This window comes from Myotis daubentonii, chromosome 8, assembly GCF_963259705.1.
Source record: "Myotis daubentonii chromosome 8, mMyoDau2.1, whole genome shotgun sequence".
NCBI lineage: Eukaryota > Metazoa > Chordata > Mammalia > Chiroptera > Vespertilionidae > Myotis > Myotis daubentonii.
In genome coordinates this window covers 37,713,471-37,733,594 of record NC_081847.1, presented here as the reverse complement: position 1 = coordinate 37,733,594, position 20,124 = coordinate 37,713,471, and the positions used below count along the sequence as shown (strand labels likewise).

General features: G+C 43.5%; 2 protein-coding genes across 5 annotated transcripts in view; one reads left to right on the top strand and one right to left on the bottom strand.

Annotated features, from left to right (window-relative positions):
* The first annotated feature begins 14,519 nt into the window (after positions 1-14,519).
* SCAND1 (SCAN domain containing 1) lies at positions 14,520-15,430 on the top strand. Its single transcript, XM_059706038.1, has one exon. It carries the CDS (start codon positions 14,725-14,727, stop codon positions 15,232-15,234), a length of 510 nt encoding a protein of 169 aa, XP_059562021.1. The 5' UTR covers positions 14,520-14,724; the 3' UTR covers positions 15,235-15,430.
* Positions 15,431-17,008: 1,578 nt separating this feature from the next.
* Positions 17,009-20,124, bottom strand: part of PHF20 (PHD finger protein 20) — a 135,539-nt gene continuing 132,423 nt past the window's right edge. For all 4 annotated transcript variants that reach the window (XM_059706032.1, XM_059706034.1, XM_059706035.1 and 1 more), the window contains one exon: positions 17,009-19,550. In XM_059706032.1, the coding sequence (XP_059562015.1) occupies positions 19,408-19,550 (143 nt within the window). In that variant the 3' untranslated portion in view covers positions 17,009-19,407. The remainder of the gene's footprint in view (positions 19,551-20,124) is intronic.

The following is a 20,124-nucleotide window of genomic DNA, read 5'->3' as shown; positions in this document are numbered from 1 at the left end:
TGGCTGAGTGGAAATTCTATAACTAGAAGGAAAGAGAAAAGCACACTGAGACTCAGGAGGTGCGGAAATAAAGTGCAGAGGTACGGAAGTGCACGTGGAAAGGGCTGGCAACTGAAGACACGGTTGCTTTTTCAATTGGAAGGGAGTCTCAAGCTCCCGACTGTTCTGAACTCCAGTTCCGGGTGAGTCTCTGGGGACCCAGACTCATAGGGAAGAAACTGGACTGTCTGGCAGCAGTCAGAACTCGAGAGTGGCTTTCTCTCAGAGGTGCTTGCAGCGATTACCAGGACACTGAGACGTGGGGCCCCTTAGGGTAGGACTGAGGGGCAGCCATAGCTGCTTGCTCCACCCTGTTGATCCCCTGAGACCCCACCCCACCCAAGCTGTGCGCAGAGGCTTTTGCATAGGAAAGGCCTGGCCTTTTGCAATCTGAAAATTACCTAACAAACTGCAGCTGGGTCAGAGAGACCCAGAACTTCCAAAAGAAGTCCCAAGACCCCACAGCAGCTTGCACTGCTTCACAGCTGGGCCTCATCTGGGCACCTCCAAACCCCCAAACAAAGAAGAGGAATCTGCAGATCTCTCCATAGCTCCTGCTGGGTAGCCTCAGGCAGAGGCTAAATTAGCACCTCCTTAGAGATCCAAGAGCCAGTGTACCCAGAGGTCAGAGTGGGACCATCCAATTACAACTCCTCAGATCCATAAGGGACACACTCAGGGGGCAGACTCAGTGAGCACCAAAGCCCCACTGAAGCAAGTGTTGCCCCAGAAGGGTGTCTCCAGCACAGAAGTTCTCTTAGGGCATAGCGAAGGTAAAGTCAATTAGCATCTTTGTCTTTTTTGAGAAACATGCAAATTGACTGCACCTCCGCTATGCCCCAAGCCACGCCCACCAGCCAATCAGAGCGACTATATGCAAATTAACCCAACCAATATGGTGGCCGGCAGCCATGTAGCTGGAGCAAGCAGGAGGCTTGGTTGCCCCGGCGATGGAGGAAGCCAAGTTTCCCACCTGCTCTGGCCGGTTGTGGCCTCCACAAAAGGCAACAAAGTTTCAATTATAGAAGACAAATAAATCCCAGATACCTGCTTCCAGCCAGCCTCCACTGGGAGCTTGGGTGACTGGGGGCTGTGGCCAGCCTGAAAACAGCCATCAGCCCCTCACCCAGGATGGCCACACCCTCATGGGGCGAGGTTCCCCGCTGGGGGGCTTGGCCAGCCTGCAAACAGCCATCAGCCCCTCATCCAGGCTGGCCAGGCACCCCAACAGGGATCCCCACCCTGAAGGGGCTATGGCCAGTCTGAAAACCCTCAGCCCCTCACCCAGGCTGGCCAGGCAACCCAGCGGGACAACCACCCTGATCCGGGACACCTTTCAGGGCAAACCAGACGGCCCCCACCCATGCACCAGGCCTCTATCCTATATAATAAAAGGGTAATATGCAAATTGACCCTAACAGCAGAACCACTGGGAATGACTGGTCACTATGAAACACACTGACCACCAGGGGGCAGATGCTCAATGCAGGAGCTGCCTCCCCTGTGGTCAGAGTGCTTCCACAGGGGGAGCTCTGCTCAGCCACAAGCAAGGCTGATGGCTGCCAGTACAGCAGTGGTGGTGGGAGCCTCTCCCGCCTCAGCAGCATTAAGGATGTCCGATTGCAGCTTAGGCCTGCCTCCCGCTGGCAAGTGGACATCCCCCGAGGGCTCCTGGGCTGCCAGAGGAATGTCTGACTGCCAGCTTAGGCCCAATCCCCCGGGGAGCGGGCCTAAGCCAGCAAGTGGATATCCCCCGAGGGATCCCAGACTGCGAGAGGACACAGGTCGGGCTGAGGGACACCCCCAAGTACACAAATTTTTGTCCACCGGGCCTCTAGTGTGCGTGCGCGCGTGCACGCGCGTGTGTGTGTGTATTCAGGAAATGAATGAATACATTTTTAAGTAATAAAACAAAATCAGTGCAAGGCAATAAGGAACACAGAGGTACTGGTAGAGCACTACATAAAACAGATTCATTGAAAACTGGGAACTAGCAGAATTGCAACTGAACAGTAATCAGTAAAGGGAGAGAAAGGCAAAAGGATTATGAGGTATCTAGGCTTCTGAATTTACATTGGTTTACCAAGAATAAGAATTACTAATAACTAAGTTAATCTCATTACTAATTACTAAATTAATTATAAACACAATCCAGCTAGATTAAGCACCCTAGAACAATTAGCTGCAGCTCATCAAAACATCAGAAAACTCCAAAATCAGACACATTTGTTAAAATAGGTTATCAAATAGAAATTAAGCCCTGCCTGGTGTGCTCAGTTGGTTGGAGCATCAATCCCATACACCAAAGGTGGCAGGTTTGATTCCCAGTCAGGTTCAATCCCAGGTTGGAGCATGTGTGAGAGGCAACCAATCAATCTCTCCCACTCTCTCTCCTCCTCTCTCTGAAATAAATATTTTTTTAAGTTAATAAAGTCAGTAGAGAGGTTAGAGCAGGGGTGGGCAAACTTTTTGACTCGAGGGCCACAATGGGCTCTTAAACTGGACTGGAGGGCCGGAACAAAAGCATGGATGGAGTGTTTGTGTGAACTAATACATGTTAACACTGCTGCTGGTGAAGGAGCAGAGGGGAGAGCAAGAGAATCCTCCACTCTTTTGGCTCCGCGGGCCGGATAGAACAGCCGAACGGGCCGGATCTGGCCTGCGGGCCGTAGTTTGCCTACGGCTGGGCTAGAGCAAACTTCTTAGACTATATATTAATTTTAAAAATGCAGCCCAGCCTGTGCGGCTCTGTAGCTGAGTGTCAACCCATGAACTAAAAATCCCCAGTTTGATTCCCGATCAAGGCACATGCCTAGATTGCTGGCTCAATCCCCAGTATGGGGTGTACAGGAGGCAGTTGATCCAGGTTTCTCTCTCATTGATGTTTCTATCTCTCTATCCCTCTCCCTTCCTCTCTCTCTAAAAAAATCAATAAAAACATTTTAAAAAATATTAAAACAGAAAATGGAACGGGAGGATTTTCATCCAAACCACCTCATTAGCTGAACTGGCTTCCTCTTCACCATGAGCACAGCTGGTCCCCTGGAATGATGTATTGTACTATGTGGTATATGAAATTACAGGATTACTAAATCTGTTGAAAATCTGAATTTCTTTTTTTTAATTAAATCTTTATTGTTCAGATTATTACATTTGTTCCTCTTTTTTCCCCCTATAACTCCCCTCCTCCCAGTTCCCGCCCCACCCTCCACCCTCACTCCCCACCCACTGTCCTCATCCATAGGTGCACGATTTTTATCCAGTCTCTTCCCGCATCTCCCACACCCCTTTCCCCCCCAAGAATAGTCAGTCCATTCCCTTTCTATGTCCCTGATTCTATTATGATCACCAGATTATTTATTCACTTGATTCCTAGATTCACTTGTTGATAGATGCATATTTGTTGTTCATAATTTGTATCTTTACCTTTTTCTTCTTCTTCCTCTTCTTAAAGGATACCTTTCAGCATTTCATATAATCCTGGTTTGGTGGTGATGAACTCCTTTAGCTTTTCCTTATCTGTGAAGCTCTTTATCTGATCTTCCGTTCTGAATGATAGCTTTGCTGGATAAAGTAATCTTGGTTGTAGGTTCTTGGTATTCATCACTTTGAATATTTCTTGCCATTCCCTTCTGGCCTGCAAAGTTTCTGTTGAGAAATCAGCTGACAGTCGTATGGGTGTTCCCTTGTAGGTAACTGGGTTTCTTTCTCTTGCTGCTTTTAAGATTCTCTCTTTGTCTTTTGCTCTTGGCATTTTAATGATGATGTGTCTTGGTGTGGTCCTCTTTGGATTCCTTCTGTTTGGGGTTCTCTGTGCTTCCTGGACCTGTAGGTCTATTTCTTTCACCAGGTGGGGGAAGTTTTCTGTCATTATTTCTTCAAATAGGTTTTCAATATCTTGCTCTCTCTCATCTTCTGGCACCCCTATAATTCTGATGTTGGTACGCTTGAAGCTGTCCCAGAGGCTCCTTACACTATCTTCGTATTTTCGGATTCTTTTTTCATTTTGCTTTTCTGGTTGGGTGTTTTTTGCTCTTTCGCATTTCAAATCTTTGACTTGATTCTTGCGCTCCTCTGGTCCGCTGTTGGGAGTCTGTATAATATTCGTTATTTCAGTCCGTGTATGCTTAATTTCTAGTTGGTTCTTTATCACAACATCGAGGGTCTCATTAGATTTCTTGAGGATCTCAATAACTTTATCGGTGGCTTCTAGACAGTTCTTGAGAGACCTTAAAAGTGTGGTTCTGAACTCAATATCCTCCATTGACAGTTTTGTCCTATTTCTTTGTCTCCGCATTTTTTATGCTTTCTTGGTGCACCCCCTAGTGGTCTTTGTGCGCAGTCTTGTTGTAGTTAAGCCTTGATTGTTGTCGGCAATACCGGGGGTGATTTGACCTCCAGGCTAACTGGCTATGAGAGAGAAAATCTGAATTTCTTGTCCACTAGTAACATCTTAAAATTTTCTATTTAATATCTCACATTAAAAAATAATGCAAAAGAACAAGTGCTGGAGAGGATGTAGAGAAATTAGAAGCCTTGTGCATTGCTGATGGGAATATAAAATAGCGGAGCTGCTGTGGAAGACAATATGTAGTTCCTCAAAAAAAGTAAAACATGATCCAGCAATTCCACTTTTGGGTATACATCCAAAAGAATTGACAGCAGGAACTTGAGAGAAATCTGTATACCAATGATCACAGCAGCATTATTCTTGACAGCCAAAAGGTGGAAAGAGCCCAAATGCCCATCAATAAATGAATGGATCAACAAAATGTTATGTTACATACAATGAAATATTAGTCAGCTTCTGGGTGGATTCAAAGATATCTGAAAATTACTTGAAACAGCATGCAAAAGTATGTAGGTGGATCACTCTTCTAGGAAGAAGTATAAGTTTTTCAAATTCTGGGGGTTACTGACCCATAAAGAGTTACTGAATCTATTCTAACATTCCACAATTCTAATAGATCTCTAAGATCTCTCCTTCCATCTCTAATATTCTATGATTCTGATAGACATAAAAGAAATGAACTGGGTATCTAACATTCTATGATTCCAAATATCATAAGAGTTCATTCCCTTTCCAAAGAAGACGGGATTCAATTTTTCAATGTAGAATTCTAGGCTCTTTATGATTTAACCTCCAATTGACCTTCCAACCTCAGCTCTCATCCCTTCCCCACTCCCCTGTCTAGACTACAGTTTCCACAAAGTTTTGCCCTCATTCACTCTGTGCCTTGGTATAAGCAGTACCTTCTACCTGGAATACCCAACTCTACCCTTTTAGCCTTTCATGACCCCTCATCCTTTGAGCATGGTTTGTTGTGCTCACTTAGCCCTGGATACTGATTGCCTATGACCACACAGGGAATAGGACTGTCGGTTCACTCAGGGCAGCAAACGCAATGGCCAAGGGACGAGGGAGAGAAAATAAAAGTTTGAAGCTAGTAAGTATAACAAACTCTGGGCCTGTTCTCCCTGAAAGGGAAATAGAGAAAAATATCAGCTCTGAGAAAAACAGTCTGAGAGCAATAGTAAATGCAAACTATATTCTATTTCAGAGAATAATAGGGAGTGGTGGGGATTGAGGCCAATTGGGACAGAGTATCTTGTCTAAAGGAAAAAGACTGGACTCAGCTCCAGCTGATTGTTGACTGGCAGGAATGTGGGTGGGTCCAGTGTAGAGCGCTCATTCACTTTTTAAAGAAAACCTGGAAATCCAGATTGCGTGTGAAATCTCCCAATTTTTACATGGCGGTAACAAAAAATACATTAAAGGTCCATTGTGATGACCTCCATAGTTTTCAGGCTCTGGAAACTGTTCCATGAAGATCTACCTATCCAAGGGATGGGGGGAGGGGCAACTGGTATGTTGATGGTTATTAAACAGGCCCATTCATTCTGCACAGAGCTCAAAGAGACTGCAAAGGTCATTCATATAAAACCTATCATTTAGGACCCCTGTCTTTCTCTGGGCTTTAATTTCCCTATTCATAAAATGAGGATACAAAATAGTATATTTGTGAGTCAACTGTCAAACAGAATACATCACCTACTGAAGGGCTGTCAGAGCTACATGCTTTTACCTGCATCACCTCATTGAATTCTCATAACTTCTATGAGGTAAATTCTATTATACCACATATTACAGATAAGAAAACTATAGCTCAGAGATAGCAAAAAATTTACGTAATGAAGACAACAGCAAACATTTTTAAAGTCCTTTCTTTCCAAGGGCTTTACTGATTTAATCCTCTCAACAAGGCAAACAAATCCTGCAATGGGGATTCCACCAGGGCAGCCTATCCTACCGCAGTGCTATTCAATAAAAATATAATATTAGCCATCTATGTAATTTAAAACTTTCTAGTAGCCACATTTAAAAAGTAAAATGAGCCCTACCTGGTTTAGTTTAGTGGATAGAGCATCAGCCTGCAGACTTAGGAGTCCCAGGGTTGATTCAAGATCTGGGCACATGCCCGGGTTGCAGGCTCAATCCTTAGTTAGGGGCATGCAGGAGGCTGCTGATCAATGATTCTCTCTCATCATTAATGTTTCTCTCTCCTCCTCTCCCTTCCTCTCTGAAATCAATAAAAATATATTTTTAAAAAAGTAAAATGACACAGTGAAATTAATTTTACTATCTTTTACTTGATCAAATATACGCAAAATATTATTATTCCAACATGTAATCAATATAAAAAATGGTTGAGATATCTTGCATTTTTTTTCGTACTAAGTACCATATATATATATATATATATATTTACTTATTTATTTTTTAACTAGAGGCCCAATGCACAAAATTCGTGCAAGGGACTCCGCCTCACAGCCCTGGCTTTGTCCGAAAGGTCGTTTGGCCATCCGGTCTAATTAGCATATTACACTTTTATTATTATAGATCTTTATTGTTGAAAGTATTACATATATCCCCTTTTCCCCCCATTGACCGCTCCCAGCTTGACCTGCCAGGCCTTCACCACCCTACTGTCTGTGTTCCTGGGTATACATATATGCATATAAGTTCATTGGTATCTTCCCACCCACTCACCCTCCCCTGCCTTCCCTCTGAGGTTTGACGGTCTGATTGATGCTTCTCACTGGATCTATTTTTGTTCATCAGTTTATGTTGTTCATTAAATTCCACATATGAGAAAAAAACAAGATGACGGCATAGGTAAACACCGGAGTTAGCTGCCTCAAACAACCACTTCACAAATACAACTAAAAGACAGAACGGACATCGCCCAGAACCACAGGAAGACTGGCTGAGGGGAAATTCTTCAACTAGAAGGAAAGAGAACAGCATACGAGACTCAGAGGAGGCGCAGTGCAGAAAATACAAAGGTGCGGAGGTACGCAAAGAGCAGGCTGGTAGCTGAGGGCACAGTTGTCGTTTTCAATCGGGAGGGAGTCTCAGATTCTGAGCTCCAGTTCTGGGTGAGTCTCTAGGGACCCAGACTCAAACGGGAGAAGCGGGACTGTCTGGCATCAGTCGGAACTCCAGGGCAGCTTTCTCTCCAAGATTTGCAGCAGTTGTTGGGACCCTGAGAGGCAGAGCCTCTGGGGACCGGACTGAGAGCAGCCATAACTGCTCCCTCCACCTGCCATGTTGATCCCTTGCGACCTGCCCTGCCCAAACCCTGCACAGAGCCATTTGCCAGATAGCCTCAGGCAAAGGCTAGATTAGCACCTCCCTAGAGGACAGAAGTTTTCCCACTGCAGACACAGCTGATTCTCACAGCCAGTTGGCCTGGAGGTCAAATCCCCCTAGTATTAACTACAACAATCAAGGCTTAACTACAATAAGACTGCGCACAAAGACCACTAGGGGGTGCACCAAGAAAGCATAAAAAATGCGGAGACAAAGAAACAGGACAAAACTGTCAATGGAGGATATTGAGTTCAGAACCACACTTTTTTTTTTTAAATGTATTTTATTGATTTTTTACAGAGAGGAAGGGAGAGAGATAGAGAGTTAGAAACATCGATGAGAGAGAAACATCGATCAGCTGCCTCCTGCACATCTCCTACTGGGGATATGCCCGCAACCCAGGTACATGCCCTTGACCGGAATCGAACCTGGGACCCTTCAGTCCACAGGCCGATGCTCTATCCACTGAGCCAAACTGGTTTCGGCCAGAACCACACTTTTAAGGTCTCTCAAGAACTGTCTAGAAGCCACTGATAAAGTTATTGAGATCCTCAAGAAATCTAATGAGACCCTCGATATTGTGATAAAGAACCAACTAGAAATTAAGCATACACGGACTGAAATAACGAATATTATACAGACTCCCAACAGCAGACCAGAGGAGCGCAAGAATCAAGGCAAAGATTTGAAATGCGAAGAAGCAAAAAACACCCAACCAGAAAAGCAAAATGAAAAAAGAATCCGAAAATACGAAGATAGTGTAAGGAGCCTCTGGGACAGCTTCAAGCGTACCAACATCAGAATTATAGGGGTGCCAGAAGATGAGAGAGAGCAAGATATTGAAAACCTATTTGAAGAAATAATGACAGAAAACTTCCCCTACCTGGTGAAAGAAATAGACTTACAAGTCCAGGAAGCACAGAGAACCCCAAACAAAAGGAATCCAAAGAGGACCACACCAAGACACATCATCATTAAAATGCCAAGAGCAAAAGACAAAGAGAGAATCTTAAAAGCAGCAAGAGAAAGAAACCCAGTTACCTACAAGGGAATACCCATACGACTGTCAGCTGATTTCTCAATAGAAATTTTGCAGGCCAGAAGGGAGCGGCAAGAAATATTCAAAGTGATGAATAGTAAGAACCTACAACCAAGATTACTTTACCCAGCAAAGCTATCATTCAGAATTGAAGGTCAGATAAAGAGCTTCAGCTTCACAGATAAGAAAAGCTAAAGGAGTTCATCACCACCAAACCAGGATTATATGAAATGCTGAAAGGTATCCTTTAAGAAGAGGAAGAAGAAGAAAAAGGTAAAGATACTAATTATGAACAACAAATATGCATCTATCAACAAGTGAATCTAGGAATCAAGTGAATAAATAATCTGATGAACAGAATGAACTGGTGATTATAATAGAATCAGGGACATAGAAAGGGAATGAACTCACTATTCTTGGTGGGGAAAGGGGTGTGGGAGATGGGGGAAGAGACTGGACAAAAATTGTGCACCTAGGGATGAGGACAGTGGGGAGGTAAGGGCAGAGGGTGGTGTGGGAACTGGGTGGAGGGGAGCTATGGGGGGAAAAAAAGAGGAACAAATGTAATAATCTGAACAATAAAGATTTACTAAAATAAAAAAAAATTTAAAAATATTCCACATATGAAAAAAAAAATATTCCACATATGAGTGAGATCATGTGATGCTTATCTTTCTCTGACTGGCTTATTTCATTTAGCATAATGCTCTCCAGGTCCATCCATGCTGTTGCAAATGGTAAGAGTTCTTTCCTTTTTACAGCTGCATAGTATTCCGTTGTATAGATGTGCCAACGTTTTTAATCCATTCATCTGCTGATGGGCACTTAGGCTGTTTCCAAATCTTAGCTATTGTAAATTGTGCTGCTATGAACATAGGGGTACATATATTCTTTCTGATTGGTGTTTCTCGTTTCTTAGGATATATTCCTAGAAGTGAATCACTGGGTCAAATGGGAGTTCCATGTTTAGTTTTTTCAGGAAACTCCATACTGCTTTTTCACAGTGGCTGCACCATCCTTGCATTCCCACCAGAAGTGTGCTAGGGTTCCCTTTTCTCCACACCCTCACCAACACTTGTCATTTGTTGATTTGTTGATGATAGCCATTCTGACAGGTGTGAGGTGGTATCTCATTGTTGTTTTGATTTGCATCTCTCAGATGATTAGTGACTTTGAGCATTTTTTCATATGACTCTTGGCCTTTTGTATGTCCACTTTCAAGAAGTGTTTATTTTGGACATAAGACACTGGGGGGTAGGGGAGGCCAGGGGATTGTCAAGGGCGGGAGGACACATATGTAATACCCTTTGTAATATTTAAGGACACAAAAAAAGGACACATATGTAATACCCTTTGTAATACTTTAAGGACACAAAAAAAGGACACATATGTAATACCCTTTGTAATACTTTAAGCAATAAAACAATAAAAAAAAAGAAGTGTCTATTTAGGTCCTTTGCCCATTTTTAAATTGGATTTTTTATCTTCCTTTTGTTAAGTTGTATGAGTTCCCTATAAAATTTGGAGATTAACCCCTTATTGGATGTATCATTGGCAAATATGTTCTCCCATGCATTGCGCTCTCTTGTTATTTTATTGATGGCTTCTTTTGCTGTGCAGAAGCTTTTTATTTTGATGTAGTCCCAGTTGTTTATTTTCTCCTTAGTTCCCATTGTCCTAGATGTATCAATAAACATATTGCTACAGGGATGTCTGAGATTTTGCTGCCTGTGGCTTCTTCTAAGACTTTTATGGTTTCATGTCTTATATTTAAGTTTTTTATCCATTTTGATTTTATCTTTGTGTCTGGTGTAAGTTGGTGGACTAGTTTCATTTTTTTGATGCATCTGTCCAATTTCCCCAACACCATTCATTGAAGAGACTGTCTTCACTACATTGTATGCTCTTGCCTCCTTTGTCAAATATTAATTGAGCATAATGGTTTGGGTCAATTTCTGGGGTCTTTGTTCTGATCCATTGGTCTATATGCCTATTCTTGTACCAGTATCATGCTGTTTTGAGTACAGTGGCTTTGTAGTATAACTTGATATCTGGTATTGTGATTCCTCCAACTTTGTTCTTCTTTCTCAAGATTGTTATGGCTCTTCAGGGTCTTTTTTTTATTCCATATAAATTTTTGGATAGTTTGTTCTAAGTCTGTGAAATATACCATTGGTGTTTTAATGGGGTTGTCACTGAATCTATAGATTGCTTTGGGTAGTATGGACATTTTAATGATGTTGATTCTACCAACCCATAAACACGGTATTTTCTTTCACTTCTTTATATCTTCCTCTATCTCTTTTTTCAATGTCCTGTAGTTTTCCATGTACAGGGCTTTTACCTCCTTGGTTAGGTTTATTCCTAAGTATCTTAATTTTTTTGTTTTTTAGTTTCTCTTTCTGAGAATTCATTATCCTATATAATAAAACCCTAATATGCAAATTGACCAAATGGCAAAAAAAAAACAAAAAACTGGTGGAACAATGGGTCACTATGACACCCACTGACCACCAGGGGGCAGACGCTCAATGCAGGAGCTGCTCCCTGGTGGTCCATGTGCTCTCACAGGGGGAGTGCCGCTCAGCCAGAAGCTGGGATCACTGCTGGACACCACAGTGGCGGTGGCAGGAGCCTCTCCCACCTCCACTGCAGGTGGGCAGTAAGGAATGAGGGATCCCAGACTGTGAGAGGGATGTCTGACTGCTGGCTTAGACCCAATCCCCTGGGGGATCAGGCCTACGCTAACAGGCGGACAGTCCCTGAGGGGTCCTGGACTGCAAGAGTGCACAGGCCAGGCTGAGGAACCCCCCCCCCTGACACACACACACACACACACACACACACACAGTGCATGAATTTCATGCACCAGGCCTCTAGTTGGTATATAAAAATGCCATCGGCCTGGCCAGGGTGTCTCAGTAATTGAACATGGACCTAAAAATCAGGTCATGGTTTGATTCCCAGTCAGGGCACATGCCCCAGTTGTGGACTCGATCCCCAGTGTGGGGTGTGCAGGAAGCAGCCAATCAGTGATTCTCTCTCATTATTGATGTTTCTATCTCTCTCTCCCTCTCTCTTCCTCTCTGAAATTAATAAAAATATATTCAAAAATAAATAAATAAATTCAGGCCTTACCTTTAAAAAAATGCCATCAATTTCTGGATGTTAATTTTGCATCCTAATACGTTGACGGATTCATTTAGTAAATCTAGTGGCTTTTTGATAGAGTCTTTAGGGTTTTCTATGTACAATATCATGTTGTCTTCCAAAAATGACAGTTTTCTTCCTCCTCTCCAATTTGGATGCCTTTTATTTCTTCTTCTTGTCTGAGTGCTATGGCTGGCACTTCCAGTACTGTGTTGAACAGGAGTGGTGAAAGTGGGCATCCCTGTATTGTTACTGTTCTTAGGGGAAATGGTATTAGTTTTTGCCCTTTGAGTATGATGTTGGCTGTAGGTTTGTCATATAATGCTTTTATTATGTTGAGGTATGACCCCTCTATTCCCACTTTGCTGAGTGTTTTTATCAAAAAAAGGATGTTGGGTTTTATCAAATGCTTTTTCTGCATCAATTGATATGATCATGTGACTTTTTGTCTTGCAGCCTGTTAATGTGCTGTATCACATTTTTTGATTTGCAGATATTGTACCAACCTTGCATCCCAGAATAAATCCCATTTGGTCATGGTGTATGATCTTTTTACTGTAGTGCTGAATCTGGTTTGCTAAAACTTTGTTGAGGATTTTAGCATGTATGTTCATCAGAGATATTGCCCTGTAATTCTCTTTCTTTGTAGGCTCTTTACCTACTTTTGAGATTAGGGTAATGCTGGCCTCATAGAAAGAGCTTGAAAGTGTTCCTTCCTCTTGAATTTTTTTGGAATAGTTTGAGGAGGATGGGTGTTAGTTCTTTGAATGTTTGGTAAAACTCCCCTATGAAGCCATCTGGATCAGGGCTTTTGCTTTATTTTTGTTACTGCTTCAATTTCATCAGTAGTTATCAGCCTATTTAGGTTTTCTGAGTCTTCTTTATTGAGTTTTGGAAAATTGTATTTTTCTCGGAATATATCCATTTCATCCAGGTTGTTCAGTTTGTTGGAATAGAGTTGTTCATAGTTGTTTTTTGTGTTGTTTTTTTTAATGATCCTTTGTATTTCTGTGGGGTCAATTGTTATTTCACTTCTTTTGTTTCTGATTTGTTTATTTGGGTCCTCTGTTTCTTTGTAATCTGGCTAGAGGTTCATCAATTTTGTTTATCCTGTCAAAGAACCAGCTCTTGGTTTTACTGATCTTTTATACAGTTTTTTAGGTCTCTATGTCATTTATTTCCGCTCTGATCTTTATCCTTCCTTCTACTTACTCTGGGCTTTTCTTGTTGCTTTTTCTAATTCTTTAAGTTGTAGGGTTAGATAACTTATTACCAGTTTTTCTTGTTGTTGTTGTTGTTTTTGTGTGTGTTTTTTAAGGTAGGCCTGTAGTTCTATGAACTTCCCTCTCAAGATTGCTTTCACTGTCTCATAGATTTTGGATTGTTGTGTTTTCATTGTCATTTGTTTCCAGGATGGTTTTTATTTCTTCTTTGATCTCTTTGGTAACCCATTCATTGTTTAATAGCATGCTATTTAGCCTCCATGTGTTTGATTGCTTTCGAACATTTTTATTGTAGCTGATTTCTAATTTCATACCATTGAGATCTGAGAAGAATGCTTGATATGTTTTCATCTCTTGTGTATTTTATTTATTTAATATATTTTTATTGATTTCAGAGAAGAAGGTAGAAGGAGAGAGAGAGAAACATCAATGATGAGAGAGAATCATTGATCAGCTGCCTCCTGCACGCCCCCTACTGGGGATAAAGCCTGCAACCTGGGCATGTGCCCTTGACCAGAAGGAACCAGAAACCTTTGGGTCTGAAGGCCGACCCTCTATCCTGTGAACCAAACAAGCAGGGCCCTTGTATATTTTAGATTACAGTACATCTCAATTCCAACTAGCCACCTTTCAAGGGCTCAGTAAGCACATATGGCTAGTGACCACCATATGGAGCAATGCATTAGTGTGTTTACTAATCCTAAAGTTAAAAGCCCAACTCAGAATCACCTGTCCCTTGGTTTCAGAGGACACGCAAGAAATAATAATGGCAGAGTTCTTGAGTATTTACTTTGTGACATAGGAAGGCAGGATGCCCTCCACTTTTGACAGAGCAAGAGAACTTCCCCTCAGTGCCCCACCGCGCCCCCTCCCCCCAATCCCGGAGTCCTAATCAGGTTCTAGCAGTGGTTCTCAACCTTCTGGCCCTTTAAATACAGTTCCTCATGTTATGACCCAACCATAAAATAATTTTCGTTGCTACTTCATAACTGTAATGTTGCTACTATTATGAATCGTAATGTAAATATCTGATATGCAGGATGGTCTTAGGCGACCCCTGTGAAAGGGTCGTTCGACCGCCAAAGGGGTCGCGACCCACAGGTTGAGAACCTCTGTCAGAGTAGACGCGCACAGGAGCTGGCGCCGGTCACCTGCAAACTGAAGAGATTACAGCGGAAGAGAACCCCACTGCTCCTCCTGCTCCTGCTCCTCCTCCTCCGGCTTCTCCCCGGCCACCGACTCTGACTCCTCGAACTGGTGCTTAGAGGCGCCACCATTCCAAGGAAGGGCCACCGCAGCTTAAATTCGCCCGCGACAGGTCTCCTGACGCGACTCGCGAACGCGAGGGGGCGCCGCTTTCCGTCGCCAGGACTGGGCTTCCGGGCGCTCGCGCGCCGAGCTCATCAAAGAGACGCCAGCGGAGACTTCCGCTTCCGTCCGCCCAGGGGCGTCGTCGCGGTCGGTGCGTTGGCGCGCTCTCCCTTCCCCCGGAGCCCGCCTCCCTCCGGTTGCGCAGACTCTCCCCTTTAGCGGAAAACGTATTCCTCTCGCCCACCCGGCGCAAACGCAGTGCTGCACCCGCAGCCGTAGGACAAAGAGACACGTCCAGATCCGGAGTCATGGAGGCGACCCATCAGGGCTTGGCGGCCACTGGGAGCTCCGCGCCGCCGCGGGAGAAAGAGGAAGGAGCCGGCCCGAGCCCAGGCCCGGAGCGTAACTCTGCGGGCTCCTCGTCGATTCCTGAGGTTCCACCGCCTGAATCCTCCAACGCCAACGCTGTTCCGGAAGCGATCCCTCCGCCCGTGGCTGCCTCCGCGGGGCCCGCACCCCTGGGGCCCGCGCCGCTTGCTGAAGCCGTTCCGCGCTCCTCCCCAGGCCCCGGCGGCTCCCGGCCCGGTCCGGAGACGTTCCGCCAGCGTTTCCGACAGTTTCGCTACCGAGACGCAGCGGGCCCGCGAGAGGCGTTTCGGCAGCTGCGGGAGCTCTCTCGCCAGTGGCTGCGACCCGACATCCGCACGAAGGAGCAGATCGTGGAGATGCTGGTGCAAGAGCAGCTGCTCGCCATCATGCCCGAGGCGGCGCGGGCCAGGCGGCTTCACCGCCGCACCGATGTTCGCATCACCGGCTGAGCGGCGGGCGGCCTGGGCCGGGCGCTCTCTGGACTGGAGCCTGGCTCCCCACTCCACGTTAATGAAAACGAGCTTTGGCAGCTCTTGTGGTCTGATGAAGCCCTTTTCGTTCTTTACTGGGTTTATTTTCCCGAGCGTATTTCCAACCTTCTTTCTGGTTAGTGGGAGCCCATGAGAATAAAGCCTTTGTTTCCTACTCACTTGGCCTACGTTGGGTTTTGTTGGATCCTTACGTGTTGGCTAGGCCTAGGCATTCACCACATCTGGGATATTTTTCTCTTGCACGCTTCCCAGGACCCTACTTGGGTGTCCTTTGTTTTGCTGGAGTCTGTAATTAGGGTTCCATATTCGCCCTTCTCACTAGCTAGAATGTAAGCTTGTTTTCCTACGTGAGAAAATAGTGACACATCTTGCCATGTAGGTTGGTACTTTTGTGACATCAGGCAGGCAAATAACTGGCTCTGTTAAATGATTGTTTACCTGACTACCTCTAAACCAGCACTGCCACTAGTAGCCTGCCTGGGCACAGATTCCCAAAAGGCCCAAACCTTTGGGCTGTTTTAATAGGTTTCAGAGCAGTTCCTTAGAGATAGACTAGTTCTTGCTAGCTCTGGTTTATGCCTCCAGGTTCACCGTCTTTGCCAAATTTTAGGCTTCTGGAAGGATTTAAGCAGAACTGGTGTGAACTAATTGATTATATTGCTAGAGCTAGGCATTTTTTTTTAATGTATTGACTTTGTTATTACACTTATTTATGGATTCATTGGTTGATTCTTATATGTGCCCGGACCAGGGAATCGAACATGCAACCTTGGCCTATCAGGCAGATGGCTCTAACCAACTGAGGTGCCCTACTAGGAGAGCTACCCATTTAAATTTCTCTCCAACCACTTCCATTTATTTTTTAAATAAGCAGAATTGTTTAGAAAGATAGGAAGGAGCCCTGACCAGTGTGTCCAAGTAGTTGGAGCATTTTGCTTGCAGAAGGCAATGTGTCTCACATCAGTGTTTCTCCCTTCCCCTTTCACTCTGAAAAGCAATGGGAAAAATATCCTCAGGTGAGGATTAAGAAAAAAAGAAAGGGAAGAAGGAATATGGAAATGGGGAAGCTACTATGAAATCTAAAACCTGCTCTGTTCCTTGAGTCTTCAGCCCAACCAGGATGGAGCTAATTGGGGTCCACAGGCAGTTTGGATTTGTCTCAAAAGTACCCTAAATGCATCGGGGTGCCATCTCATCAGGAAGACCAAACCTGTCTTCCCTGCACTGCTTTCAATAATCAAACTCTAATAAGCTTGCAGTTCACAACACATGAGCTAGAATGGGCTAGAGCAGTGGTTCTCAACCTTGGCTGCACATTAGAATCACCTGGGAATCTTTTTAAAATCCTGATTTCTGGGCCTCATCCTCCGGAAATTCTGTTTCTTTGTTACTAATGTTGTGGCCCCACCCCATAACAAAGGATTTTCGGAGGATGAGGCCCAGAAATCAGGATTTTAAAAAGATTCCCAGGTGATTCTAATGTGCAGCCAAGGTTGAGAACCACTGGGCTAGAGGCTGGTGTGGGACATTTTACTTTTGAGTATTACACACTTAAAATTAATTCAAAAGTATTTTGCATACTTTCTTGGGCTTTACGGTCTTGAGCTTATATCCATCTGCCTCCTTGCAGAAAAATCTGTTTAGAATGTAAAAACAGACTTCCTTTAAAAGATTATAGAAAGTTAATGCATATTAGAATAGAGAATTTTATAACTCAATAACTTGACAAACATAGCAACAAAAACCTGTTTTATTTTTTCCAAATACAGATACAGAAGTTTGCATGTTTTGCAAATATTGCTTCAAAGCAACATTTCTATATACAGCGCCTTCTGTTCTAATAGCGCGTAAACATAATGTATCCACAGTGCAACGTTGGCTCATCAAGGGTCCACCTTGCATATACTCTATCACTTGAAACAAAATGATTACTCAAACCAGAACTGTTTGTCAAGGCAATTTTTTAAAAGGTGGGTAGTTTTACTCAAAAGAAAACTTAGGTAGTGTACATATTTCTAAATGGTAACAGTAATATTTGCAAATAACTGTTTCCAGTGCTCCAACTTGGGGTTTATTCAGATTGACCCAGGAATGAGGATGGAGCCCCTTAACATGGCTTTAAATTAGGGAAGCACACTGAGGTTCCCAGAACTTGGAGTCATCCCTGCTTCCCTACAGACAAAAGTCACAATGAATGAAATGGGACTTTTTTCTTTGCAGAACTTACACGATAAGCCCAACTAACGGACAAAATTAGGGTAGTTTAATTCCATCTTTGAAAAAGACATGAAATTGTCTTAAAGTTACAGCTCCCTCAAATGTGACACTCATTTATTTTAAGGGGGAAAATATCAGTAATCTAATAATACAAGTCATCATACCTCACAGTTGTGGCTACAGAAAACCATTGTGTTTCTTCCCTTTTCAGACAAGCATCACACAGTTCTTATGAGGCTGTCTGATAAATTATGCAAAACATAGATGCCATGCACACTCCTAGAGGGTTTCTTCCGATACCAGAAACGCCAACCGTAGCAACGGGAAACAGCCTCTTTGTAGAGGAATCGTGTCAGCTTTATTACAGATGTCATAGCTACATGTATTCCCTCTGATGGAAAAGCTACAGCAGGTCAACTTCTCCTAAATTCATTTTATATCACATGGTGAACAAATCGCTGGACAGCATTCCCTGAAATAGATCTTGGTACAGAGGCCTTCATGACCACAGTGACCTGTGCCTAAAGCCTAACCATCCACAAATCGCTGGAGATACTGTCATTGCTATTGAGATATTGGCTACTTCACGTTTACATAGTAAATATTTGCAGCATATAACATTACAGATTCATAAACCCATAATTAACTTGTGAGTGTTAATGGACAACTGTGCTTTGCTTTTTTTTTTTTTTTTTTTTTTTTTAGTGATTAAGAAAACTAAACAGTGAAACAGGTCACTCCTCAAAACATGGAACATTTTCTTTAACTTTGTCTAGTAAGGAAAAAACAATATAGCAATTACATGTAGAACCGTAACCTGTGAGAGTAACAAATATTGTCTCAAAAGGTACAAATTGTATCTGGACCATAAGCAGCATAATCACCTTAATTTCACAAAATAATACAAACCGGAAATTTAAAGTGTTAAAGTATATTAAAACAATTTTGAAAATGCCACTATTAAACATAAACCCTTCAGGGAAGGAGGAAAGTGGCACATGTAGAATCTAAAGTTTGTTTACAGCAATATAAAATAAGGTAATTCCCCAAACCACATTCTTTGTAACAAATCTTTACAGTGAAAGAGTTCAAAATTTGGGGAAACACTTTTTGGACATTAAATAGAACTGGGAAGCTGTCAATATTAAGAAGTGGGTAGAAAATGCTGTCCTTTGGGTCCCAGACCCTGCCTGTTTCAGTTTGGAATTCCTCCTAGCTTCTTCGAACAGTGAGATTCTAGTTCCTCCACAGGCTGTATGGGCTCTGCTATAAAAGACATAACCCAGCCAACTCTGGGGTAAAAGCATACAAAACTTGTCCCCGGTACCATGAAGTCATGCACAAGATGTGATGAAAAAAGTGAAGAGTCCAACAGAGAAGGCAGGGCAGCCAAGGCCTCTGCTCCTTCCCAATCTCCAAAGAATGGTGAAGTCACGACATTCCCATGAAGCTGGAAAAATGAAAATGATACCTGCTGCCTATATCCATGCCAGGCAGAAACCACAAGGCTTGGCATGTGCCCCAACCTGACAGAAAAGTCAATTAAATAAGCTGCAAGTTGAATCTACAACAGTTTCCGACGAAACTTTTTTGGCTCTCATTCCATTTATCATCAGTGGCACGATTTCAAGTGAAGTTTGTGCAAAAAGACTCTCCATTCAACGATGTGCACAGAAGGGAATCCCAAGAGTCTGTTTGCTACCTTCTTGGTAGGCTCTGAGATCAGAGTGCCCTGCCCTCCAGCAGCCCAAATGGCCTCTTTGTCCAATGTCCATCACACCCCGTCTGCCCAGATCCCTGAAGTCAGTCGGTGTCACATGCATTCGGCATGCTAGGTTTATTTATTTAAAAAATGCAAAGTTCCTCCTGCAGGCACCCCTGTATTGTGTCCCCATTAGTTCTGGGTGCCCAGTTTCATGTTGAACAGCAGAGCGAGATCTGCTGCACCTTGCCCAAGTCCGTCAGCAGCTGCTTAATGCAATGCTTGAGCTGTGGAAGCCTGGCCAGGGGCTGCGGGGGCTCCAGTTCCCCAGTATAGTCCAGCCAGCTCTCCAACACTGCAGGCAGAAGAGAGAAAGAAAATCCAATGAGTTCCCAACACTTGATGTGCAAGACTGTCAAGAATTTCAGCACCAATTTCAACACCATATCCCATTTACCACTCATGGGGGGCAGGAAGGGGAGGCCAGTTCAGGCATCAACATTAATTCATCAACCTCCCTACAAACTACTACCCCAGCACAAAACTCAAATGCTTTAGAGCAGTGCAGTCCAATAGAACTTTCTGCAACATGGAAATGGTCTATGTTGTTTGATACAGTAGCCACCAGCCATATGTACCTACTGAGCATTTAAAACATGGCTGGTGCAAATGAGAAACTGAATTTAAATTGTATTTCATTTTACCCTGGATTGGTAGCTCAGTTAGTAGAGTATCGTCTTGATATTCCAAGGTTGCGAATTCAATCCCAGGTCAGGGCACAAACAAGAATCAACCAATGAATGCATAAATAAGTGGAATAACAAATTGATATTTCTCTTCTCTCCCCCCCCCCCACTTCCTCTCTTTCAAATCAATAAATTTTTAAAAAAGTATTTTTTATTGCTTTCAGAGAGGGAGGGAGGGAGGGG

Coding starts and splice junctions, on each gene's coding strand:
- SCAND1 (XM_059706038.1), top strand. CDS start 14,725: ATGGAGGCGACCCATCAGGGCTTGGCGGCCACTGGGAGCTCCGCGCCG.